The sequence below is a fragment of the Oncorhynchus mykiss genome, chromosome 22 (assembly GCF_057628025.1).
Source record: "Oncorhynchus mykiss isolate SJ-2025 chromosome 22, ASM5762802v1, whole genome shotgun sequence".
In the NCBI taxonomy this organism is placed as follows: Eukaryota; Metazoa; Chordata; class Actinopteri; order Salmoniformes; family Salmonidae; genus Oncorhynchus; species Oncorhynchus mykiss.
In genome coordinates, this window is record NC_143043.1 from 8,248,889 (window position 1) to 8,276,883 (window position 27,995).

Genomic DNA, 27,995 nt, shown 5'->3' on the forward strand with positions numbered 1-27,995 from the left:
GGTGTGGCAATTGAAGAAACACAGGTAGACTCCAGCAGTTGTTACAAATCTTTATTTACGTATTGTGATGCTGAACTCGAGCAAATCAATTACAAGTAGTGTCTATAGGAAGAAAATATGTTACAGTAAATGTTGCTAAGAGTTTTCTGCCACGGAGAAAGAAGTTATTTGGCTTGAGGGATGACAACTGGGTGAAATTATGTGACTAAATAAAGTATCATCTAAAACCAAAATGTTACAGTAACAATACTAGTACTCCATGTATGGGGACTTGATACCGGTGACATTCACCTCTTTCACTGTGAGAGCCAATGTGTGGTGAGCTTTTCTGGCATAAAATGGATGCTGTGCATCACCCAGGTTGGTGTGCTACTGTACACAATGGTAGCAGGTGGGGTGCGTTACTCCCATGCAATGTAAAGCACCTTGAAGCTTATTGAAAAGCACTGACATTTTTTTAAATTGTGTCTGTATTTTTTTTTTTCAAACAAGAAAAACCTCAAATTTTAGTCACATTTTAATCGTAATCTCTACATATTGTACACACAAATTTAAAGTTTGGCACTTTTTTCAGTACTGTGATATCTATAAGAGGAAACACCATCCATACATGGACGAGCACATACCATAGATACTGTATTACAGATAGAAGGCTTATAATTTCATTATATAATGTGTAAATATTTCATACTTCTATATTTCATCATCTAAGACATATGCCTTCTTCCTACTCCATAGGTTCCATGTTTCAAAGTTCAAACACTTTTCATTAGACAATGAAACACCATGGAATATTTATAGGAAGGCCTTCTTTCTTGCTGCGCTTTCCCGCTAAAGCTTTGTTGAGAAAATTTGAATTTCCGTTACAGGCATTGTATTTTTCCTTTGTTTACCAGACCTCCGTAATGACCAACAGCACTTCCCTTGCATAGTTTTTACATGACAACAAATAGGTTGGAGATATACTGGGGCAATGTAGGGTTCAACTTCAAGATCAAAAGTGGTATTTCATGTGTTTACCTGGGATGTGAACCCGGGACATATTTCTGTCATGAAAATGTGACAAATGGTGGCCCTGGTTGCAATGCCATGATATTTTACACTTTAAGTATAGCTTGTGGTAAAAAATGAAAGGCCATGCATGTGCTCAAAGAGGTGGACACACTTCTCTGTTCAGCTTATGCCTCCCCTCAAAAATCATCCCTTATTTGTTCTGATTCTCCCCCTTTCTCCAGAAGTGTGCCTTTCCAATCTCCCAGGCATAGATTTCGAATAATTCAATTGGTGTTGGCATTAGCTGGAGGGAGTTTCCACCATTGTTAAATCCATGACCAAAAATCTCAACTTCGAAGTCGGCCCACCACCTCAAGCTCTAACTCGTCAAGACAGAACTGCTCTTCCTCCCAGAAAAGGCCTGCCTGCTCAAAGACCTCTCCATCACGGTTGACAACGCCACAGTGTAGGCTCTGGTGACCAGCAAGAAGTTACATTATGCTGGCTTGCAAAGTGATGTTTAATTCATATTGGAATCCATCCAGAGTGGATTCAGAATGACTGCCAGTGTCAGAAAGATAAACATAATTAGACTAAACTCGAACAACCATTTCAGTCACGGGTGCAATAAATCCAACTAAAAGATTGGATTAATTTAGTTATTTATCTTTGTGTAGCAAAACATAAATTAATGTATTCCTTAACCAATCAATGTACATGCAACACAGATATTGAAAACAACTCAAATCTAACTGCAATGCTGGGAAATATGATACTGAGGGGCGTGGTTTTGCCAACCAGTAAAATTATGATTACTTTGGTGTCAACCTCACTTGGGATTTGACCTCACAACTTCTCAGTTGCCAGCAACCTGAATTTGCTGCTACAATACTGGATCTGTTCATGTGACTATGGTTGTAGTGGTCATGAAATTTTGTCAGCTGGTTATTGTCATGCGAAAGACTGCCGGTCTCACAGTAATTGACGGTTAAGTAACAAACATGTTTAGCATCTCCATGCCTCCACTCATACAAGTTGCTGATGCTCGCCTTTGGAACATCTACATTTAAAGTCTAATAAATGATTTTAATATGCACTATCACAATAAATATATTGTATTTTAGACAGCTCTGAAGAAACATTATGACTTGAAGAAAATTTGTTTCAAAATGTCCCAAATTATTGGCTACTGTGCCTGCAGAAAGTATTCACACCCCTTGACTTTCTCCACATTTTGTTACAAAGTAAGTTAATGTTTAAATGTCAACTTACTGTCAGCTTGCTGCAAGTAGTAATTGTAGAATTCACAGAAACTTACTTTGGCTGGCTTCTGTCACACTCATTGACCTGATTGTGTGGCAGGAAGGTCAGTTTGCTGCCAACCTAGATGTTGATGCCAGGTGAGGCTGGGTACCAAGTGTGCTCATGCAAAAGACTACATAATAGTTATCACCTAATGTCATAAGCATTCTTGTAATCAGAAAAGTTCCTTGAAGTTGCAGTGAGCTACTGGCAGCTCGTTGCAAATATGTTACTGTGCGTTTTACAATAGCTTAACTGGCAACCTAACTGTCAGTATGTTCCTAGCAGTTGCTGTGAATTTTACAATAACTGACAGCTGTTTGCCAATTCAGCGGCACAAAATTCAGTAATATCCATATAACTAACTTCCATTAATTTACTGTAAAATACAAAGTAACCTTTTAACAGTACAGCTCTTATTTAATGTCACATGCTCTTACAACAACTGCACAACTGACCATGTTAAAAGAGGTATTCAACCTTTGACGACAACCATCAACCACTTAAACTGGTACAACACTTCCACTGATGGTTGGCACAAAACACATGCCCCAAAATATATTTTCTTGAGTCAGTTAGGAACAAATTCTAATTTTCAATGGCCCAGAAACAGTGGGTTAACTGCCTTGTTCAGGAGAAGAATGACAGATTTTTACCTTGTCAGCTTGGGGATTTGATCTTGCAACCTTTCGGTTACAAATCCAATGCTCTAACCACTAGGCTACCTGCCGCCCCAGACCACTGGTACGTTTCAGAGATGAGGTAGTCATTCAAAAATCACGTTAAACACAATGCACACAGAGTGAGTCCATGGATCTTATTATGTGACTTGTTAAGCAAATCTTTACTCCCAAACTTATTTTGGCTTGCCATAACAAAGGTGTTGATTTACTTATTGACTTAAAACATTTCAGCTTTTAATTTGTATTGAATTTGTAAAAAAAACGTAAAAACATAATTTCACTTTGACATTATGGTGCATTGTGTTAGGCCAGTCACAAAAGAAATCACAATGTCATCCATTTAAAATTCAGGCTGAACAAAATGGGGAAAAGGTCAAGGGGTGTGAATACTTTCTGAATGTACATGTTCTTGGTACCAAAGATGTACCTGGTGGCACTGCTGAAACATTAATGCACTTCTGCCTAAAGGCCTCTAAGTTCAAATCCCCAAAGCATTTATGCACACATTACATCAAGTGTCCCTGAGTACTGATATTTTCACATTGGTGTTGTCAGATAATTATACAATTATTGACTTGATTCTGGGCTTTTAGCAGTGTACAGAACTGTGTTCTTGCCATTTAAATATGTGGCCAAGCTCTGTCATGACATAGAGCTGGTGGTGTAGCAGGAAGTTCAGGTCATTAGCAACAAAGAGTTTGAGTTCAAATCCCAAGTGAGGTATAGTCTTAGGTAACCAGCATTCAACAGCATACTGTCCTTTTACAGCAATAACACCTTCATTCAGCTGTAGAAATTCAGTAACTTGTTGTGTACCATGCAATTAAAGGAACTTTGCAACAGTGTAGCATTTCATGGCATAAAAGGAAAACACTGTGGAGAGGGAATTCTTAATATGAAAAATAAAATTACCCTAAGCCCTGGCAAATAACCTTTTTTTTCTTCTTGGGAGTGTATGCTGGTCCAGCATGGTCTAGCTGGACAAGCTGGTCTGCTAAACTACGGTCATCATTATCATATTTCCCAGAATGCTATATTGCAGTTTGATTTTCTCGAAAAGTTTGTTTCAATATCTGTGTTTTTGCATGTACATTGATTGTTTTAATTAATCAATTAATGTATCTTATGCTACACAAAGATACATAACATACATACTAATCCAATATCTTAGTTGAACTTATTTCACCCGTTACTGAAACTGTTCCAGTTTAGGTGGTGAACATTATTTTGTAGTAAGGGTTACATTGAGAAAATGGGATCTTTCTGAAATGAATATGGACAGTTCATCAGTTACATTTCAATTAAACCCTCCCTGAATGCTTGAAAAAAAAGTGAATCTCCCTTATACCCCAAATAATAATAATAATTTAAACAAAGTGGATAGCGGAGAACATGTCTATACCATTTATCCTCTCATCTTGGACAGACCAGAGCCTTTTAGAAACAGTTTTAGAAAGTGTTCTTCTTCCTGTAAGCATTACATGGCAATGCAGGAATTTTGATAGCCCACAGGGCTGCTGGCCAGAAGGTTGTGGGTTCACAGCCCACCGTGGAAGAGAGTAGGGGGGGAAAGATCTCCTTTATAGTAAAAGCATTGCATGAATCTATCATTGTATTTGCAGGTCTGAGAAAAAAATTGCCCTTTTCTGTGGCTTAACCCAACAAGAGATGGTCACAACGGTTTCCCTAAAAGTTGTCTGTGTTTAAACATTTATTGTACAGAAAGTTAATCGCCTAATCAATTGATAGAGAGAATTAGAATTACTTCCCAAGCAAAGTATATTTTTTGGGTCCTTGGCTATAGAAGGTTGTGTCTCAGCCTCTGAATGTCAAAGACACGAAACAATGCATATTGTAAATATAACAAGAGGTAAGCTTGTGCTTTTTGCCATTTTCTTTCATAAAAAGTAGGGCTATGGCATACCCTCATACCCCCTTCACTGACATGGAATTGACTGACAAATATATCTATATAGCAGCCTATTGCCTAATTTAATCTGCCAAACAGGTAGGCCTACCTCTTATTTCTTAAATATGAATAAATAGGCTCCAACACAAAGCCCTCTTGTTGTTAGTAAAGTCAAATGAATTATGCCTACTCAAATTTGCCTACTTTCAGCACCATTAGCTGTCAATTTCCAATTGATTGTGCCCCGGCTGCTGTTTCAAGTTTCAGTCACCACAATCGAATCTGGCTGATTGTGAGGCCAATAACTCTGATCAATACGCTTTCAGAATGGAAAAGTAACATTGTTTTTAATAAAATAAATTATAGTAGTAGCAAGCAATCAAAGTTGACCTCTGGTCCTCGTCATCTTTGAGCTCTCCTTCTCAAACTGAACTGAACAGAACAAAAGCTTAAGGATAGTTCGCACGCAGGAGTGCATTTTTGGATTAGGCCTAATCAAAAATCATTTTTAGAAAAAGCCTTTGACTCTCCTCCTGAACTGCCTTTGGTTTATTTTGTGCCATTCTTTAGTTTTTTATCTTATGTTTGTTGTGTAGTAAATATTTCACCTATATTATCATTGCATTGCATTCCATGTCTGAAATGGGCTGTATAAATAAAGCTTGATTTGATGTTTTGAGGGCAAAACCCTGGCAATCATTCTGAAGGCAAATCGTGGGTGAATAAACATTCAAATTGTTGGATATCTCCGTTCAGGCTGGATTCCATTAGGAATTAGACATCACTTTGCAAAGTCAGCATAACGTAACTTAATGCGGGTTTTGCGGGTGGCCACCATATGCTGGAATGCTGGTGACCAGTGTCCAAACAATGACGGCTGGTCACCAGCCTATGCTGGTCTATGCTGTTTTTTTTCAACAGGGCTTCCAAAGCAGGAATTCCTCACTCCAGCATGGCAATTACCCACAACATCCTGTGTAAGTTTGAAGAATTCCGTGCGTGTATGAGTGTGTGTGTGATTGTCTTTGTGGGTGCCTCTGTAAATGTGTGCTAGTTAATCTAGTGTTTGTGTGCATGTGTGTTTCAACCATATAGGAATGTGTCAACATTGTTTATGTGAGTGCTATGCTAACTTTAGGTGCACATAATGCACACGTAATCAACTCCAACATTACAATTTTTACAGTATATTTATGAAAGTCAGGTGACAGTACTCAAATATGATTTTATATAAGTCGTTATGCCTACTGATATTTAACTCCCTATAATCAAATATATTCATAAACGTAAGATTATGATTGCCCTGATATAGGGTGTTTAGGAAAGTCCCAGTTTGTAGAGCCTTAAGGTCCCAAGTCATCCTCTGTCTCAATAGTGCTCCCAGTAGACCTTACCCTAATACAGAGATATCAACTTACACTCCCTTAACCACTTACCACTTTCAAGCTGTATTTTTCAAGCTGTTTTTGTCATGAGAGGTCTGATGAGTATATATATTATGGCAAATAAATGAACTAAAGTAGGGATGGCATGAAATTGCCTTAATGCTATGACTCCATTTTTACCCTGCACTCGGGTTATGTGGTTACATCCAGACCTGGGTCAAATGCATATGTCACAAACCTCAGCCTTACACTGACCTTGCTTTAGAAACATAGCTACCGCCCCATACCAATGCCCAGACAACTTGGCAATGGGCTACCCTTCCCAAGCTGTGGACTTTACCCTCTTTGCCAAGGATTTCAAGCGAGGCAGGAGAACAAAGAGACTATCCGTCAGACTGAGAGGCCCATGCAAAGACAGATACACAGAGAGAGTGAGTTGGCTCAGCATCCTGGAGATGTGCTCTTCAGAAGCCTAGGTTCCAGTTGGGAAGGTGAGTTATAGTCCCTTGGCTTGCTGGTTCTTTTCCTAAGGTAGCCCCAAAGAAGGGTAGGTAGCTATACAGACCAGGCAGGAGCAACTGATGCAGGATATCTTGATCACTCTTGATAAATCAGGATCTCTGAAATGGAAGCTTGGTGATCTGGGATATGTCCATGGATCTCCTGGATCAATCGCACATGCAGGGCTGGAGGCATTGGAGGGCCAGGAATGCTTAGGGGCTCCATATCGTTAGCACTGGGGCTTGAGATTTTTTTGAAATTGGTAGGCTGGAAAGATGGAAGGATGACTACAGTTTTGGCATGTTAATTTAAAATACCCAGGGAATGTGCAGGAGCAAAAGATAAGAGGGATGAGATTATGAAGCTTGCTCTACAGCAGGTATGGGGTCCTTTACCTCCACCAGGCTTTCCTGCTCCTCTACCTCATCATAAACCTCTTCCTCCTCCCCCATATCGTCATCATGCTCCGGGAGAGCAAGCCCCGGTTGACGATCGATGGTCAGATCACACTCAAGGCTCCCCGCTTCTCCATTGATGGTCAAATCGGCCTGCACGCTCCCAGGGGTAGAAGGACTAGCTAGCTCCTCTCCCCCCTCCACACCCAGCCCTTCCTGGGAGTACACCTCGGCCAGGGGCAGATCCCTATCCATGCTACCCAAGGGAGGGATCTCCACGTGGGCTTGCCCGCTAGGCGAGCCTCCGGGCTGTGTCGAGGCCTCCCCTTCGCCTCGCAACTTCTTCACATTGAACGTCATGGGCGACACCTTGAAAGAAGAGCTCTTGGCAGCGGGACTCTTAGGGTGGTTTGGTGTAAAGCTTTTCTTGATCTTCTCACGGCTCGCAGGTGGCACGATCTTGGTGCTGATCCTGGTCATCTTCTTCTCGATGCTTTGGCGCGAGAAGGCCTTCTTCAGGCTGTCCACCTTCTTCAGGCTGGAGCGCTTCAGCCGGTCGGCTCTGGATCTCTCGAAGGAGGGCAGGGCCGCTTCTAGGCCCAGCTCTGCCTCTCCCTCCAGGGCTTCGTCGTCCTCGTGGAGACCCCCGGTGTCATTGTCGGAGGAGTACAGGCTGATGTTATGGAGACCCTCCTCCTGAGAGCGGTTGGCATCTATGCCGGTGACAGACGGGGCAGGTGCCGCAGGGGCGTCGTCTTCAAGCTCGCTGGCCTGGCGGGTCTTGGGGGATTCCTTGATGAACATGCTGGATGGGATCTCGTTGTCTTCCTGGAGAACAGAGGGGAGGACAGTGTTAAGATTAGGAAGGTGGTCATGTGAAGTTATGGGATGATCACTTGAAACAAGCCTCAGGTCATTCATTTATTAATCAAGCGGATGAACACAAAGCCATGCACACTATAATTGTATATGGTTATCAGATATAAGCATCAGCATTAAACATACCGATAACTGCCTAAATAAAGGAAACCGAACATTGTGTCTTAATAGGACATTGGGCCACCACGAGCCACCGGAACAGCTTCAATGCGTCTTGGCATAGATTCTGCAAGTATCTGGAAATCTATTGGAGTTATGCGACACCCGTCTTCCACGAGAAATTCCATCATTTGGTGTTTTATTGATGGTGGTGGAAAACACACTCAGGCGTCACTCTTGAATCTCTCATACATATTCATTGTGTTGAGATCTTGTTACTGAGAAACTTACACACTCAAACTCAAACACATTAAACCCCTTATGCTCCTTTGAGACCCCTCTTTCAAAGTCACTGAGATATCTTCTCTTCTAACCATGGTAGCCAAAATAATTGGTAAAACTGGGCATTTTATGTATGTATGTATGTATGTATGTATATGTATATGTATATATATATATATATATATATATATACAGTGCCTTGCGAAAGTATTCGGCCCCCTTGAACTTTGCGACCTTTTGCCACATTTCAGGCTTCAAACATAAAGATAGAAAACTGTATTTTTTTGTGAAGAATCAACAACAAGTGGGACACAATCATGAAGTGGAACGACATTTATTGGATATTTCAAACTTTTTTAACAAATCAAAAACTGAAAAATTGGGCGTGCAAAATTATTCAGCCCCTTTACTTTCAGTGCAGCAAACTCTCTCCAGAAGTTCAGTGAGGATCTCTGAATGATCCAATGTTGACCTAAATGACAAATGATGATAAATACAATCCACCTGTGTGTAATCAAGTCTCCGTATAAATGCACCTGCACTATGATAGTCTCAGAGGTCCGTTAAAAGCGCAGAGAGCATAATGAAGAACAAGGAACACACCAGGCAGGTCGAGATACTGTTGTGAAGAAGTTTAAAGCCGGATTTGGATACAAAAAGATTTCCCAAGCTTTAAACATCCCAAGGAGCACTGTGCAAGCGATAATATTGAAATGGAAGGAGTATCAGACCACTGCAAATCTACCAAGACCTGGCCGTCCCTCTAAACTTTCAGCTCATACAAGGAGAAGACTGATCAGAGATGCAGCCAAGAGGCCCATGATCACTCTAGATGAACTGCAGAGATCTACAGCTGAGGTGGGAGACTCTGTCCATAGGACAACAATCAGTTGTATATTTCACAAATCTGGCCTTTATGGAAGAGTGGCAAGAAGAAAGCCATTTCTTAAAGATATCCATAAAAAGTGTTGTTTAAAGTTTGCCACAAGCCACCTGGGAGACACACCAAACATGTGGAAGAAGGTGCTCTGGTCAGGTGAAACCAAAATTGAACTTTTTTTGGCAACAATGCAAAACGTTATGTTTGGCGTAAAAGCAACACAGCTGAACACACCATCCCCACTGTCAAACATGGTGGTGGCAGCATCATGGTTTGGGCCTGCTTTTCTTCAGCAGGGACAGGGAAGATGGTTAAAATTGATGGGAAGATGGATGGAGCCAAATACAGGACCATTCTGGAAGAAAACCTGATGGAGTCTGCAAAACACCTGAGACTGGGACTGAGATTTGTCTTCCAACAAGACAATGATCCAAAACATAAAGCAAAATCTACAATGGAATGGTTCAAAAATAAACATATCCAGGTGTTAGAATGGCCAAGTCAAAGTCCAGACCTGAATCCAATCGAGAATCTGTGGAAAGAACTGAAAACTGCAGTTCACAAATGCTCTCCATCCAACCTCACTGAGCTCGAGCTGTTTTGCAAGGAGGAATGGGAAAACATTTCAGTCTCTCGATGTGCAAAACTGATAGAGACATACCCCAAGCGACTTACAGCTGTAATCGCAGCAAAAGGTGGCGCTACAAAGTATTAACTTAAGGGGGCTGAACAATTTTGCACGCCCAATTTTTCAGTTTTTGATTTGTTAAAAAAGTTTGAAATATCCAATAAATGTTGTTCCACTTCATGATTGTGTCCCACTTGTTGTTGATTCTTCACAAAAAAATACAGTTTTATATCTTTATGTTTGAAGCCTGAAATGTGGCAAAAGGTCGCAAAGTTCAAGGGGGCTGAATACTTTCGCAAGGCACTGTATATATATATATATATATATATATGTGTGTGTACTGTATATGTATGACCCTAAGCATGATAATTGCTTAATTAACTCAGGGACCACACCTGTGTGGAAGCAACTGCTTTCCATATACTTTGTATCCCTCATTTACTCAAGGCAATTTCTTTATTTTGGCAGTTACCTGTACATAGATACTGTATATCAAAAGCAGATGCAACTTAGTCTAGTTGGATCTTAAATTAAATCAAACCCTGCATGTGCACTGCTACAGGACAGTGCCTTCAGAAACTATTCATACCCCTCGACTTATTCTGTATTTTGTTGATACAGCCTGAATTCAAAATGTATTTGTCCCTGTCTACACACAATACTCAATAATGAAAAAGTTAAAATATGTTTTAGAACTCTTTGCAAAGTTATTGCAAATTAATTTCAGAAATATCTTATTTACATAAAGTAGCAGGCAAAAAGGGGTTTTCTTTATTTGGACCTTTCTACATTGTGGAACAATAGTGAAGACATCCAAATAACACATATGGAATCATGTAGTAACCAAAAAAGTGTTAAAATAAAAATGTATTTTATATTTCAGATTCTTCAAAGTAGCCACCCTTTGCCTTGATGACAGCTTTGCACACTCTTGGCATTCTCTCAACCAGCTTCATGTAGTCTGCCCATTTTTTTTAAATTTGGAAATGTTAAATTAATGTAGGAAAGTATAACACATTAGATCTGAAAGATAATACAAAGAAAATAACATGCGATTTATTTTGTATTTTTTGTTCCATCTTTGAAATGCAAGAGAAAGGCCATAATGTATTATTCTAGCCGAGGCATAATTTTGATTTTGGCCACTAGATGGCAGCAGTGTATGTGCAAAGTTTTAGACTGATACAATGAACCATTGTATTTCTGTAAAAATGCTTGTATCAAGGCACCCCTAAATGTGACTAATTGGTTTATTAATTCATTTTCAAGATCATAACTGTGCACTCTCATCAAACAATAGCATGGTATTCCTTCACTGTAATACTACTGTAAATTGGGCAGTGCAGTTAGATTAACAAGAATTTAAGCTTTCTGCCAAAAACAGATATGTCTATGTCTTGGGAAATTTTCTTTTTACTTACAAACTCATGCTAATCACATTGGCTTACGTTGGCTCAACTGTCCCGCGGGGGACCCACCGATGCTGTAGAGGTTTTCAACAGGTGTGCCTTGTTAAAAGTTTAATATGTGGAATTTATTTCCTTCTAAATGGATTTGAGTCAATCAGTTGTGTGGTGACAAGGTAAGGGTGGCAAAAGAACAAGTCCATATTATGGCAAGAACAGCTCAAAAAAGCAAAGAGAAATGACAGTCCATCATTACTTGAAGACATGGTCAGTCAATGTGGAAAATTAAGAACTTGGGCCAAGAAACACAAGCAATTAGACCGGTGAAAATCTGTCCTTTCGTCTGATGTCCAAATTTGAGATTTTTGGTTCCAATGAGACACAGACTAGGTGAACAGATGATCTCCGCATGTGTAGTTCCCACCGTGAATCATGGAGGAGGAGGTGTGATGGTGTGGTGTTTCTTTGCTGGTGACACTCGGTGATGTATTCAAGGCACACTTTACTAGCATGGCTACCACAGCATTCTGCAGCGATACACCATCCCATCTGGTTTGCACTTAGTGTGACTATCATTTGATTTTCAACAGGACAATGACCCAACACACCTCCAGGCTGTGTAAGGGCTATTTGACCAAGAAGGAGAGTGATGGAGTGCTGCATCAGATAACCTGGCCTCCACAATCAGATGGGTTGGGTTCAGTTGGACCGCGGAGTGAAGGAAAAGCATCCAACAAGTGCTCAGTATATGTCGGAACTCCTTTATGACTGTTGGAAAAGTATTCCAGGTGAAGCTGGTTGAGCAAATGCCAACAGTGTGCAAAGCTGTCAACAAGGAAAAGGGTGGCTACTTTGAAGAATCTCAAATATAAAATGTATTTTGATTTGTTTAACACTTTTTGGTTATTCTACAATGTAGAAAATCGTAAAAAACAAAGAAACACTTGAATAAGTAGGTGTGTCCAAACTTTTGACTGGTACTGTAAGTGTTCACAATACATGTTAAAAATCACCTTTATCAGTGATTACAGCTGTGTTTCTTTCTGGGTAAGTTTCTACGAGATATTCACACCTGGATTGTACAATATTTGCACATGATTCTTTTAACGTCTTGAAGCTCTCAAGTTGGTTGTTGATCATTGCTAGACAGCCATTTTAAAGTCTTGCCATAGATTTAAGTCAAAACTGTAACTAGGACACTCTGGAACAATCAATGTCAGTGTATATTTGGCCTTGTGTTTTAGGTTACTGTCTTGCTGAAAGGTGCATTTGTCTCACAGTGTCTGTTGAAAAGCAGAATATAACAGGTTTTCCTCTACGATTATGCTTAGCTCTGTTAGTTTCCTTTTATCCCCCCAAACTATCCTTAGACAAGCATACCCATAACATGATGCAGACACCACCATGCTTGAAAATTTGAAGAGCGGTACTCAGTAATGTGTTGTGCTGGATTCGCCCCAAACATAACACTTTGTGATCAGGACATAAAGTTAAATTCTTTGCCATTTATTTTGTTGCAGTTTTACTTTAGTGCCTTATTGCAAACAGGATACATGTTTTTGGAATATTTGTATTTTGTACAGGCTTTCTTCTTTTCACTCTGTCATTTAGTTAGTATTGGGGTAACTACAATGCTGTTGATCCATCGTCAGTTTTCTCCTATCACAGCCATTAAACTCTGAAACAGTTTTAAGATCACCTTTGGCCTGGTGAAATCTCTGAGCAGTTTCCTTCCTCTCTGGCAACTGAGTTTTGAAAGACACCTGTATTTTTGTAATGACTGGTGTGTTGATACACCATCCAAAGTGAAATTAATAACTTTACCATGCTCAAATGGATATTCAATGTCTGCTTTTTTTTACCCATCTACCAGTAGGTGCCCTTCTTTACGATGCATTGGGTAACCTCCCTGGTCTTTGTGGTTGAATCTGTTTGAAATTCACTGCTCGACTGAGGGACCTTACACATAATTGTATGTGTGGGGTACAGAGATGAGGTAGTCATTCAAAATCATGGTAAACACTATTATAGCACACAGGGTGAGTGCACATTTTTACTTTTTAATTTATTTAGGTTTGCCATAACAAAGGGGTTGAATACTTATTGACTCAAGACATTTAATCTAATCACGAATATAATCCACACAAATATTCAATCAAATAAAATGTTATTGGTTGCGTACACAGGTACAGCGAAATGCTCATGAGTCTAGCTCCAAAAGTGCAGTAAAGCCAAACTATACAATACACACGAATCCCCCAAAATTTTTAGAAAGACATCAATAAATATCATAATGAGCAATGCCAGAGTCTGGAATATAAATATCAACTTCACAGTACATAATTTGCCGCTGTATGTTTTGGCAGCCATAAACAGATGTCTTGGTTCAAGAGTTTAATAAATCCCCAAATGACAGTTGGTGGTTTGTAATTTCAGAGCAGTAGTTATTCAACAGTACCAGTTACAGGTACCAGCCTCAACACCCTATAGTTCACAATCTACAGAACTGTGTGTGCGTGAGCGGGCCTCTCCACTGACTGTGAAAAAACTAAAAACCCTTTCTTATGGGCTTCTCGCCACCCGCACTCCCACACACAGCACTCCTTCACACACCAGAGTAAGCCCCTATTCAGTTAGACTAAAATAGTATTCTATTGTTGCTGAAAAAAGTTTGGATTCTTGCACTCAACAAAACAGTGCAAATACACACAACAAACCAATCAAAATTAGATCAATCAAAAACATGTCTGGAGGTGAAATTAAAAGAAACTTGTCTTCATGTTGATACAAACATGTATTTTTCATACAAACGTTCTCCTTAAAAATGCATTCAGGGCTCAAGATATGCTGGCATAACATGAACTTCTATGTAAATCATGCGTTGATGTCTAAAGTAGATTTGCTCAAGTGTTTGAGTAATATATCTCAAGTCAGGATTCAGTAAATCACCCAGAGTGGAAAGTAAGTGTGTTTGTGTGTGCTTGTGCATGTGTGTGAAACTAGGAGTTTTTGTGCCCTCCGGAATCTATTACACAGCATGGAAGAATGCTGGAAGCTAGAGGAAGGATGCCACACATTGCTTTTAGGACCATATCATGTGTCAATAGGCTATCATTAGTGCAAAGTCAGGGACTGGACCAACCAGAAGGACAGGAAGAGCCCCCAGTCCATCACTCACTCACCACCAATTGCATGCCCTCCCTGGAAAGAACACCAATCAGTCACCCTTAAAAGTCAGACCAGTCAACCAACAGCATGTTTTTCATAAATTCAAATTATTCTTGATGGACAAAAGGCCTCTCTTTTTTTGAGTTGGTGACTGTGACACATGAATAATGTATATTTTAAGTGTAATACTTTACAGAAAACACAAGTATGTTAATTGTTACTTGTGGGGGAAAAACCTGGGTCGTGCATTAGGACATGCAACTTAAAATACTTTAAAAGCTGGGTGACTGGAAAAAACGAAATGAGCCCAAGTATTCACTCCCTGTTTCAGTCCGTTCACGTCCATTTGGTGCCTAATTAAGGTCTATTGACCAAAACATTGACATCCAATTAAACACATTGTGGAGCATGCAGGAATGCCAGTGTGCTGGAGATCATTTTTGTCAAGCATTGAGATTCTATGCACCTGGATCTCTATATACAGTGAGGGGGAAAAAGTATTTGATCCCCTGCTGATTTTGTACGTTTGCCCACTGACAAAGAAATGATCTGTCTATAATTTAGGGAAATAAGTATTTGACCCCCTCTCATTCAGAAAGATTTCTGGCTCCCAGGTGTCTTTTATACAGGTAATGAGCTGAGATTAGGAGCACACTCTTAAAGGGAGTGCTCCTAATCTCAGTTTGTTACCTGTATGAAAGACACCGGTCCACAGAAGCAATAAATCAATCAGATTCCAAACTCTCCACCATGGCCAAGACCAAAGAGCTCTCCAAGGATGTCAGGGACAAGATTGTAGACCTAAACAAGGCTGGAATGGGCTACAAGACCATCGCCAAGCAGCTTGGTGAGAAGGTGATAACAGTTTGTGCGATTATTCGCAAATGGAAGAAACTCAAAAGAACTGTCAATCTCCCTCGGCCTGGGGCTAAATGCAAGATCTCACCTCGTGGAGTTGCAATGATCATGAGATTGGTGAGGAATCAGCCCAGAACTACAAGGGAGGATCTTGTCAATGATCTCAAGGCAGCTGGGACCATAGTCACCAAGAAAACAATTGGAAAACACACTACGCCGTGAAGGACTGAAATCCTGCAGTGCCCGCAAGGTCCCCCTGCTCAAGAAAGCACATATACATGCCCGTCTGAAGTTTGCCAATGAACATCTGAATGATTCAGAGGAGAACTGGGTGAAAGTCTTGTGGTCAGATGTGACCAAAATGGAGCTCTTTGGCATCAACTCAACTCGCCATGTTTGGAGGAGGAGGAATGCTGCCTATGACCCCAAGAACACCATCCCCACCGTCAAACATGGAGGTGGAAACATTATGCTTTTTCTGCTAAGGGGACAGGACAACTTCACCGCATCAAAGGGACGATGGACAGGGCCATGTAGCGTCAAATCTTGGGTGAGAACCTCCTTCCCTCAGTCAGGGCATTGTATGGGTATTCCAGCATGACAATGACCCAAAACACAAGGCCAAGGCAACAAAGGAGTGGCTCAAGAAGAAGCACATTGAGGTCCTGGATTGGCCTAGACAGTCACCAGACCTTAATCCCATAGACTAATAGACCATAGACAATCTGTGGAGGAAGCTGAAGGTTTGAGTTGCCAAACGTCAGCCTCGAAACCTTAATGACTTGGAGAAGATCTGCAAAAAGGAGTGGGACAAAATCCCTCCTGAGATGTGTGCAAACCTGGTGGCCAACTACAAGAAACGTCTGACCTCTGTGATTGCCAACAAGGGTTTTGCCACCAAGTGCTAAGTCATGTTTTGCAGAGGGGTCAAATAATTATTTTTCTCATTAAAATGCAAATACATTTCTAACATTTTTGACATGTGTTTTTCTGGATTTTTTTGTTGTTATTCTGTCTCTCACTGTTCAAATAAACCTACCATTAAAATTATAGACTGATCATTTATTTTGTCAGTGGGCAAACATACAAAATCAGCAGGGGATCAAATACCATTTTCCCCCACTAAGGTGTGTGAACAACTCTTTTGATTTTATTTACTTTTGTGGTGGAAAAGATTGTACAAATGGTGTAGGTCTAGTGCTCAGAAGATAACACATGAAATGATCATGTAACACATATGTGCAATGTGATCCTGAACAGTGCATCATATCAGACATATCTCATAACAAAGCAACCAATAATCAATTATAGCTAGTCAATCAATCATAGCAAACCAGTAAACAAAATAAACAAATAATCATACATTACCGGCCCTAACAAAATATTTGAAACTCTACTCCACCGTGAGAAGCCAAATGTAATACCATAGATACTCCTGATTGTTTTATTAACCTGCAGATACCAGATACCCAGGACCTTATCTAAGCCACGCACTGCATGATTCACAGCTCAGGTGGAATCAGGCGGATGCCAAGCATGTGCAGCTTCCAGTGACGGTGGAGGTAAATCTGTCATCAGTGTTCTGTTGTCTTGAGTTCATCATCAAGACTAAGAAAGCTTTTCATTTAAAGGCCTCGGCTTAGAGGAAGTGCTGCACGGATTCACAGTTTCACTCATTTGTGCGTCCTATGGATTGACCAATCTTGTCAAAGCCTCCATTCACAGTCGATTACACAGCCACGAGCAAAGCTTTCAAGCTTTATTGTGGTATCCTTGATGATATTTTAAATTGTATGTGGAGGCCTGTTTGGCTGAAACGCAGCTGTAGAACCTTTTGAAGATCTGAGAACACATGCCAAATCTTTTCAGTCACCTGAGGGGGAATAAGGTTTTTGTCGTGCCCTCTTCACCACTATATTGATGTGCTTGGACCATGTTAATTTGTTGGTGATGTGCACGCCAAGGAACTTGAAGCTCTCATTCCTGCTCCACTGCAGCCCCATTGATGAGAATGGGGGCGTGCTCAGTCCTCCTTTTCCTGTAGTCCACAATCATGTTCTTTGTCTTGATCTTTGTCTTGGTTGTTGTCCTTGCACCACACAGTCAGGTCTCTGACCTCCACCCTATAGGCTGTCTCATTGTTGTCGGTGATCAGGCCTACCACTGTTGTATCGTCGGCAAACTTAATGATGGAGTCGTCCCTGGCCGTGCAGTCGTGGGTGAACAGGGAGTGCAGGAGGGGACTGAGCACACACCCCTGAGGGGCCCCCATGTTGAGGATCAGTGTGGTGGATGTTTTGTTAACTACCCTTACTATCTGGGGGTGGCCCGTCAGGAAGTCCAGGATCCAGTTGCAGAGGGAGGTGTTTAGTCCCAGGGTCCTTAGCTTAGTGATGAGCTTTGAGAGCACTATGGTGTTAAATGCTGAGTTGTAGTCAATGAATAGCATTCTCACATAGGTGTTCATGTGAGTGTGAAAGGGCAGTGTGGAGTGCAATTGAGATGGCATCATCTGTTGATCTGTTGGGGAGGGTATGCAAATTGGAGTGGGTCTAGGGTTTCTGGGATAATGGTGTTGATGTGAGCCATGACCAGCCTTTCAAAGCTCTTCATGGCTACAGATGTGAGTGCTACGGGTCGGTAGTCATTGAAGCAGGTTACTTTAGTGTTCTTGGGCACTTGGACTATGGTGGTCTGCTTGAAACATGTTGGTATTACTGACTCAGACAGGGAGAGGTTGAAAATGTCAGTGAAGACACTTGCCAGTTGGTCAGCGCATGCTCAGAGTACACATCCTGGTGATCCGTCTGACCATGCGTCATTGTGAATGTTGACCTGTTAAAAAAGGTCTTACATCTGCTGCGGAGAGCGAGATCACACAATCCTCTGGAACAGCTGATGCTCTCATGCATGTTTCAGTGTTGCTTGCCTCGAAACGAGCATAGAAATAATTTAGCTCATCTGGTAGGCTTGTGTCACTGGGCAGCTCTCGGCGGTGCTTCCATTTGTAGTCTGTAATGGTTTGCAAGCCTTGCCGCATAAGACAAATGTCGGAGCCGGGGTAGTACAATTCGATCTTTGTCCTGTATTGATGCTTTGCCTGTTTGATTGATAATTTCTTGTAAGCGTCCGGGTTGGAGTCCCGCTCCTTGAATGCGGCAGCTCTACCCATTAGCTCAGTGCAGATGTTGCCTGTAATCAATGGCTTCTGGTTGGGGTATGTATGTACAGTCACTTTGCGGATGACCTCATCAATGCACTTATTGAAGAAGCCAGTGACTGATGTGGTGTACTCATCAATGCCATCGGAAGAATTCAGGAACATATTACAGTCTGTGCTAGCAAAACAGTCCTGTAGCTTAGCATCTGCTTCATCTAACCACTTTTTATTGACCTAGTCACTGGTGCTTACTGCTTTAATTAATTAATTTATTTGTCAGATTTCAAAAAGGCTTTACGGCGGAAGCAAACCAAGGCTATTATCTGAGGACAGCACCCCATCAAACAAACACATGGCAATCATATTTCAACCTGCCAGGCGCGACACAAAACTCAGAAATAACGATGTAATTCATGCCTTACCTTTGAAGATCTTCTTCTTTTGGCACTACAATATGTCCCATAAACTTCACAAATGGTCCTTTTGTTCGATTAATTCCATCGTTATATCCCCAAAATGTCCATTTATTTGGCGCGTTTGATTAAAAAAAACACAGTTTCCAACTCTCCCAAAATGACTACGCATCTAATAAGTTGCCTGTAATCTTGGTCCAAACACTTCACACAACTTTCCTAATACAACTTTAGGTATTTTATACCGTAAATAATCGATAATTCGATATTTAAGATGGAATAAACTGCGCTCAATAAAATGAAAGTGGAGCGAGCGCTAGGTCGCGCGCCCCAAACACAACAGGACACTAGACTCGACCCTCGTTCTGAATAGCCATACTTCTTCATTACTCAAACGAAAAACATCAACCAAATTCTAAAGACTGTTGACATCTAGTGGAAACCCTAGGAACTGCAACCAGATGCCTCCGAAATCTAGATTCCCATAGAAAACGTATTGAAAACATGATCACCTCAACAAGAAAAAAATTCCTGGACGGTATGTCCTCGGGGTTTCGCCTGCCAAATAAGTTCTGTTATACTCACAGACATCATTTTTAAAGTTTTAGAAACTTGAGAGTGTTTGCTATCCAAATCCATCAATTATATGCATAAACTGCCTGAGTAGCACTGTGGCATTGTTGGCACTGTTCATGTTGTTTAACTAGCTAATGTTAGCTGGCTGGCTCGTTAGTAAACGTTACCTGACGTGTGTACAAGACCTGTTGAATATGGCCGGTGTCAGTAAACGTATGCAAAAAAGCGCAATGAAATTGTTGCCAGCAGAGCTGGTTAAGCTATTTCATGTTATCCAGAGGTAAACAAATCATTGGCCAGAGCGTCAAGTTTGAGCTCCATGAGCGAAATAAGATGTGTGGGGCTAAAGGGTGTGAACGATGCTGTATTGGTGTAGACATAGAAGAGCTCTTCACTAGATACCAAAACATTCAAAGGCGATTTTCTCAAAAGTGAGTTTACAAGTTGATCAACTTTCCCGTTGTCCCTCAAATGCAGTGTATGATATATTATTGTGTAGCTCTGATCTCTACTTTTATCCAATGTATAAAACACAATTTCAAACTTTGCTACATAAGACTGAATCCAGGTGGTGAGTCACATATTGCAGTTAGATGTTTTAAATTGTTTGTTTCAATATCTGTGTTTTTGCATGTACATTGATTAATCAGCATAGAACATGCTGGTCGGCCTGCAGAACGCTAGACCATGCTGTTCAGAGCAGCTTGACTAGCAGCCGACCAGCACCGGGGTATTTGTCTCCGCTCTGCTGACAAGTATTTTTTTACTCTCATACAGGTATAATAAAGGCCTAGTGCACTCATTTGGTGGGAAAAAATATATGTTTTATTTTATTTATTATTATAATTGTTTTTATATGTATATATATATTTTTTTAGAGGCCTCAGCACCCCTATTTCCTGGGGCTATGCTTGATTGTTCCAGTGTTTACTTGGACTTGACTTGGAAACTTCTATTTGAGATCAAAGGTCAAATCAACACAGAGCATTAGAAACATTTTCTCAAGCCCTAGTTTGTTGGAATAAAACCCATTAAAAGCTGGCTATTGTTTTCTCTTTCCTCAGCCTCTCTTTTGGACTTTTAGACATTCTCCTGTGACTGTGGATGCCTGTGGCATGGTTCAAATGTCAAAAAGGAACAAAGAGAAGCAAGATGACATGAATCCCATCTGGATTGAGGCCACTGAGAGATAACTATTGTTTTCTCTTTCCCACTCTTTCCTACTGCTCTGTGAGACAATTAGCCTTTTTGGCTTGGTTTGATCCCCGCTGGTTTCCCTCAGTCACCTCTTCTCCTCCAATTAGATTCTGTAATCCTCTCAGATAAGTCACCACCTGCGTGTGGAACATAACCAAAGAGCTTTGTGTCTGTGTGTGTGTGTTTGTGTGCATGAGTCATGACACACACTCCTTGGAGTTATGGGCCTTTGAGGACGAAATTTGCTAATTAAAATGAAGAAATACAGAAATATATATATTTGGAAACAGTTGTGTGTTCACTAAACTGTTGAATTCTAGCCCTCACAATATACAAATGGACTTAACTTGGTCCAAAATAATTTTGGGAATAATTTTGAATAATACAATAGTTTCGGTTCATTTCCTAGTGTTATCATTTTGTCTAATTGACTTCACATACAGTATGTCCTTTCCTCCTTTTCCTTCTCTATCCCTCTATCTTTTCGGCTTCTTCACTCTGTTCCCCTCTCTCTGTTGTCATTTTCTCTCTTTCTACTTCTCCCTCTCTCTCTCCTTCCCCCGCTTTTAAACACCTCTCTCTTCGTAGCATGTTCATAAATAGGGAGATTAAAATAGGAATGAACTCCAAAGGGAAAATGAGACCGATAACAAAGAGAGGAGCCACAGGACAAACAAACAGGCTTGTTCACTTGAGTCTGTAGGACTACCTTTCTCTGTCTCCATAGACAGAGAGCCACATTAGGCTGTGGGACAGAAACAGTTTTTTAAAATATATTTTCAATGAAAAACTTGTTACAGTTAGTCCCTTCTTGTTCCAGTCTGATTTATTCCGTTTGGTGCCTAATGAACATGACCCAGATGAGTATTGGGATTCAAGGCCATCTTTCATGTTGCGATAGGTGTCACTGAACCAAACTCATCCATGGACATGGGGGATTACGAAATGGAAGGCTTTGTTGTTTGAAAGAGAGGTTAAACAAAACGCTTTCAAGGAGAGGATATTTGTACGTGAGTGTGAGCTTCAGCGGTATTACCATGCCTTGAGCTAGGTTAAGTGAGCCTTGCCCACTGGAACATAACACCTGAGAGATGTAGGCACACACACACGCACGCACGCACGCACGCACGCACGCACGCACACACACATACAGTACACACACACACACACACACACACACACACACACACACACACACACACACACATCACAGCTGCACCCTCAAGCCAGTCTTGTTCTCCTGCTAGGACCTGTGGAAATAGATCTGTTCTATAACATAGACGCCATAGAGTTGACTATGCATCCCTTAACTGACACATGTACTAACAGCTACACTACATCAACGTTGTTGAATAGAATTATATGAGAGCGTAATAAGCACAGTAACTGACTGGCAAGGCTTGAAGTTAGTTAATCATATTTATGTCTAGTTAGGCTTTTCCTGAGTTCAAATGATAGGCCTTGTTGGAATACTTTAGAAATGTTTCCTTCCTTTCTAACTTCATTGAAGTCTGAATTGGTAGGATTGATAATGGGGTGGTAAAGTAAAGTGGTGGTAACCTTACTTTCAACTATCCAATCCCTTATAGATGTGTGCTTATTTCAAGGAAACAAGGAGGGAAGGATGCATTTTTAAGTATTCAAAGAATGATTAGTTGAATCAGGGGTTAAATTAGAAAAAACTGGGTGAGACAACTAAAGCAGGACTGGCTCTGCCTTATCCTGCATAAGGAACTTGGATAAATAAACCTAACACCAGTGCTTACTCACTGCCTAGAGACCTTTGGTCAAGAGTTCTGTGACAATGGCAGTAAAGTCTTTATGAATCAAAGCTGACTACTGAAATCTTCAATTTAATTCAGAAAACTATTTATATGATGCCAAAATCTTTCATTCTTAATTCAAGTGTGTTTGTTAAAAATTATGATGACAAATACAATGGGCAAGACCAAAGATCACTCAACTTACGATCTGTTTGCACTCTCCAGCACGAATACACTGTTATCCAAAGTTGCTCAGGTCGAATGTATTAAAGAACGTCTTTCGATAAGGCAGTGTTTCGTTTTCTTGATGCAGCATGTTTTGTTTGCTTGTGAAATGTGTTTTCATTCAATGCTGTTGGATTTGAATGTGTTTTGATTGTGTGTGATAAAAGGTCATCACTTCCTTTCCCATCCTACCTCTCCAATTCCACTACTCATCTTGAAAACTGCACATATGTGCACACACACGCGCACACGCACACACACACACAAACAGATGCCTGCACACGTGCACATGCACATATGCATGCATGTGCACACTCATGCACAAACACACGTGCATGGAAGTGCAGAGCAAAATGTGTCACATTTCACAGTTGTATTACTATACTTCTTTCCCATTTTAATGTAAATTAATGTTTACCCTCTCGCTAATCCAACACCTTTCCCCTCCCCTTGGTATCAAGAACCAACTTTGTCACAAACAGAAGCTACCACATGGCATTGGACTTTTCTGTTTTGTGGCTGGGAAGGGGAGAATATGTGTTTCCCCATGAAAGAGGGGAGGTCAGAGAGACAGGAAAAGCACTGGAGCATGAACACAAACCAACAACGGGCCAATCTACAAACTACACTAAGCACTACATTTGCCTCCAGCCTATTTAGGGCTCGATTAAGGGAGAGGAGCACCCGAGGGGCAGGGACCTGTCAGCCTGTCCATGGCAGTGCCGAATTTACAGAGCGCCCTTGGGAGCAGCACGGCGGCATTTCCAACTTGTGTGGCACGTACAGAGCACCGTATTTTCTAGGCCAGGAGCAAACAAAAGACAAAAGAGAGCTCAGGGGTGCGGAGTGAGAATCTAAATGCCTTATCAGTGAGTTGCATATTTTGTGACTCATAGCGTGTTCTTTGTAGCACTGTGTGACAGAATGGCATCCTCTGATGTTTGTTTTTTTACTCTTACTGTATGTTGCTGGTCATACAGTACGGATAATGCTATCATTATTACCCATCAGTATTCCCCATGACCCTATCATTATCATTATTCCCCATGACCCCATCATTATGTCACATCATTTTAGACCATAACACTATAAGGACTCAAAACAGTTAAGCAATTGTACGTAGGCAATAACTATGGGGATTACTTGTGGATAACCAACTCCAATGCACAATCACCAGACTAGAATAATGCAGTTGGAGCCAATGTGCAGTATTTGCACCTGTTGCTATTGAACAAGAGCAATAGCACCTGGGAAACCAGATAAGATCAGTGACTATGAGCTCTCAGGGCTTAGCCTGTGTCAATATGACTTGCCTTTTTTCCTGACTGAACACATACAGTATCAAGCCCTATCAAATCATTCAAGAAAATACTGGCCACTCAATAATTCCGTATGTTTAGTATAATGGAGCTAGGACTGACCAAAGAGTAAGGTTGGGAAACACTATTCAAATACTATTAAAATCATCTGATCACACCTTTCATGTGTTGGCTCAGTTGGTAAGAGCATGACACTAATCATGCTTGGGTTCAAATACTATTAAAATCATCTGATCACACCTTTCATGTGTTGGCTCAGTTGGTAAGAGCATGACACTAATCATGCTTAGGTTCAAATACTATTAAAATCATCTGATCACACCTTTCATGTGTTGGCTCAGTTGGTAAGAGCATGACACTAATCATGCTTGGGTTCAAATACTATTAAAATCATCTGATCACACCTTTCATGTGTTGGCTCAGTTGGTAAGAGCATGACACTAATCATGCTTAGGTTCAAATACTATTAAAATCATCTGATCACACCTTTCATGTGTTGGCTCAGTTGGTAAGAGCATGACACTAATCATGCTTAGGTTCAAATACTATTAAAATCATCTGATCACACCTTTTATGTGTTGGCTCAGTTGGTAAGAGCATGACACTAATCATGCTTAGGTTCAAATACTATTAAAATCATCTGATCACACCTTTCATGTGTTGGCTCAGTTGGTAAGAGCATGACACTAATCATGCTTAGGTTCAAATACTATTAAAATCATCTGATCACACCTTTCATGTGTTGGCTCAGTTGGTAAGAGCATGACACTAATCATGCTTGGGTTCAAATACTATTAAAATCATCTGATCACACCTTTCATGTGTTGGCTCAGTTGGTAAGAGCATGACACTAATCATGCTTAGGTTCAAATACTATTAAAATCATCTGATCACACCTTTCATGTGTTGGCTCAGTTGGTAAGAGCATGACACTAATCATGCTTAGGTTCAAATACTATTAAAATCATCTGATCACACCTTTCATGTGTTGGCTCAGTTGGTAAGAGCATGACACTAATCATGCTTAGGTTGCAGGTTGAATTCCCGCAGGGATCACAGTCACATGTTAAATGTGGATGCAGTAATTGTACTGTAAGTGTCTGCCAAGTGGTATATCATACTTTTATACATTATATTATTATTTATATATTGTAAATCACCTCAGTAATCAGAGAGGAGGAAAAGCAAGATGCATTCACTCTTAATGCATAGATCTAATTTAACTAGATTGGTGTAAGGTACTTAAGTAAAAAATACTTGAAAGTTCTACTTACTATGTTTTTTGGGGTATCTATACTTTACTTTACTAGTTACTATTTTTTTGTCAACTTGTACTTTTACTTCACTACATTCCTGAAGAAAATAATGTACTTTTTACTCCATACATTTTCCCTGACACGCAAACATACTCGTTACATTTTGAATGCTTAGCAGGACAGGAAAATGGTCCGATTCACCCATTGAACATCCCTGGTCATCCCTACTGCCTCTGATCTGGCGGACTCACTACACACAAATGTTTTGTTTGTAAATTATGTCTAAGTGTTGGAGTGTGCCCCTGGCTATCCGTAAATGTTTAAAACAATAAAATTGTGCCGCCTGGTGAACTTATTTATACTTTTCCTTTTGATACTGAAGCATATTTTAGCAATAACATTTACTTTTGATTCATAAGTATATTTAAAACCAAATACTTTTAGACTTTAACTCAAGTAGTATTTTACTGTGTGACTTTCACTTTTACTTGAGTCATTTTCTATTAAGGTATCTTTACTTTTACTTAAGTTTGACAATTGGGCACTTTTTTCCCCCACTGATTGTAGATCATTATACATAATGGCCATTTGGTCTTGAAAACAGATCTAGTTTAAGTGCGAGTTGTGATCTACGCTTTTCTTTATTATCCTCTGCGCGGTGTTCCCAGACACACACAACCATCCTCACACAGCTTGCACGCACACACACACGCACACACACACACACACGCACACACACACACACACACACACACACACACACACACACACACACACACACACACACACACACACACACACACACACACACACACACTCTCTCTCTCTCGCTCTCACTTTTACATATCCAAAGAGCTCTTCAAAACACCACTCCCCCTGTAGTTACATGCTCACACCATGTCTCTCTTTCACACACAGCTGCAAAGCCTGTCATTTACACACAACACAAACATTACAGTGTAGATTGCACTCATAAACACCCTTGCATTAGCTCCCAACGTCCACAATAAGTTTGACACACACACACACACACACACACACATTGCTCAACATTTCTAAAATTCTCCCAAACCTTTTTAACATTCTGTTCCTCGCTCTCACACACAAGACACATATGCACACAAACACTTTTATTTTTTTTACCCCATTTCCTTCCCAATTTTGTGGTATCAAATTGGTAGTTACAGTCTTGTCTCATCGCCGCAACTCCCGTACAGACTCAGGAGAGGCGAAGGTCAAGAGCCGTGAGTCCTCCGAAACACAACCCAACCAAGCCGCACTGCTTTTTGACACAATGCCCACTTAACCCGGAAGCCACTAATGTGTCAGTGTGCACTGTGCCCGGCCCGCCACAGGAGTAGCCATTGTGCGATGGGACAAGGACATCCCTGCCGGCCAAACCCTCCCCTAACCTGGATGACGCTGGGCCAATTGTGCGCCGCCCAATGGGTCTCCCGGTCGCAGCCAGCTGCAACAGAGCCTGGACTCAAACCCAGAATCTCTAGTGGCACAGCTAGCACTGCAATGCAGAGCCTTAGACCACTGTGCCACTCGGGAGGCCCCACAAACAAACACTTTTAACACGTTTAACATTGTTCCCTCTCCTTCTCTCACAATCCCCAAACACACTTCTTACATTTCTTTCATTCTCTCAATATTCTCTCTTCCTCACCACTTTTCCCTTTTCCCCTTACACTAAACCGCATCCATCCATCCACCCCTCTATCCCTACCTGGAAAATGAGTACTTTGAAATGGTTCCTCTTGAGCAGGTGTCCATGGTTGGCCTCCAGCCGCTTCACCTGCGACGCCTGCTTGTCCAGATGCTCCCGCACCTCCTTCATGTGGGTGTTGACCTTGTGCGAGCGCTCCAGCAGCTTGCTCACGCTGTTGGACGTGCTGGTGTGGTTCTTGGACAGGCGAGTCACGTCGCCTTGGACCCCCTGCACGGCGCCCTCCAGGTCAGCCTGGCGCTGCTCCATGCGCAGCTGGTTCTCCTGCACCGCCTCCAGCATGTTGACCAGCTTGTCGAGTAGAGCCACCACTGTGATGGCACTCACCTGATCCCTGGCCATGGGACTGGTGGGACTTCCGGGGCTCCCGTGGGTTTTCAAGCCCAGCTTGGAGAGGGTGTCAGTGGGGGAGGAGGGAGCCGAGCTGGGGCTGAAGCTGGGCACCAGGAGGTCCATGTTGTCTTGCTGTGCATGGTACTGCTGGGGGTTGACCAAAATGCTGCTGCTGTTGCTGAGGCGCTCGGCGTGCGATGAGTCTTCTCCCATGGCCACAGGGTGGAGGGGGTTAAATGTCCTGTTTTGAAGAGGGAGAATGTGGACTGTCTAGTTCTGAGATGTGAAAAGTCTCAGTCAGTTGGTGGTAGTTGTTGTTGCTGTTTTCAGTAGCTCCAGAGGAGGAATGAGAAGGTAACAGAGATTCTAGCTCCAGAGGAGGAATGAGAAGGTAACAGAGATTCTAGCTCCAGAGGAGGAATGAGAAGGTAACAGAGATTCTAGCTCCAGAGGAGGAATGAGAAGGTAACAGAGATTCTAGCTCCAGAGGAGGAATGAGAAGGTAACAGAGATTCTCTTCTCTTGATTGTTTTGATGTCCCCTCCCCTTTTTTACACTGTGTAGAAGAGCAAGGGTTGTATGTACACTCCCATTTTTCTCCTCCCTTTTTTCTCTCTCTCTCTCACTTCCTCTCTTTCTCTCTCAGTATCATA

At 41.3% G+C, this 27,995-nt stretch overlaps 1 protein-coding gene across 1 annotated transcript; it reads right to left on the minus strand.

Moving 5' to 3' along the window:
* Positions 1 to 36: 36 nt before the first annotated feature.
* LOC110501287 (caveolae-associated protein 2) lies at positions 37 to 27,995 on the minus strand. Its single transcript, XM_021578734.3, has 2 exons — positions 27,010 to 27,995; positions 37 to 7,996 (listed from the first exon to the last, which is right to left on the minus strand). The coding sequence occupies exons 1-2, from the start codon at positions 27,553 to 27,555 to the stop codon at positions 7,130 to 7,132; spliced, it is 1,413 nt and encodes a 470-aa protein (XP_021434409.3). The 5' UTR covers positions 27,556 to 27,995; the 3' UTR covers positions 37 to 7,129.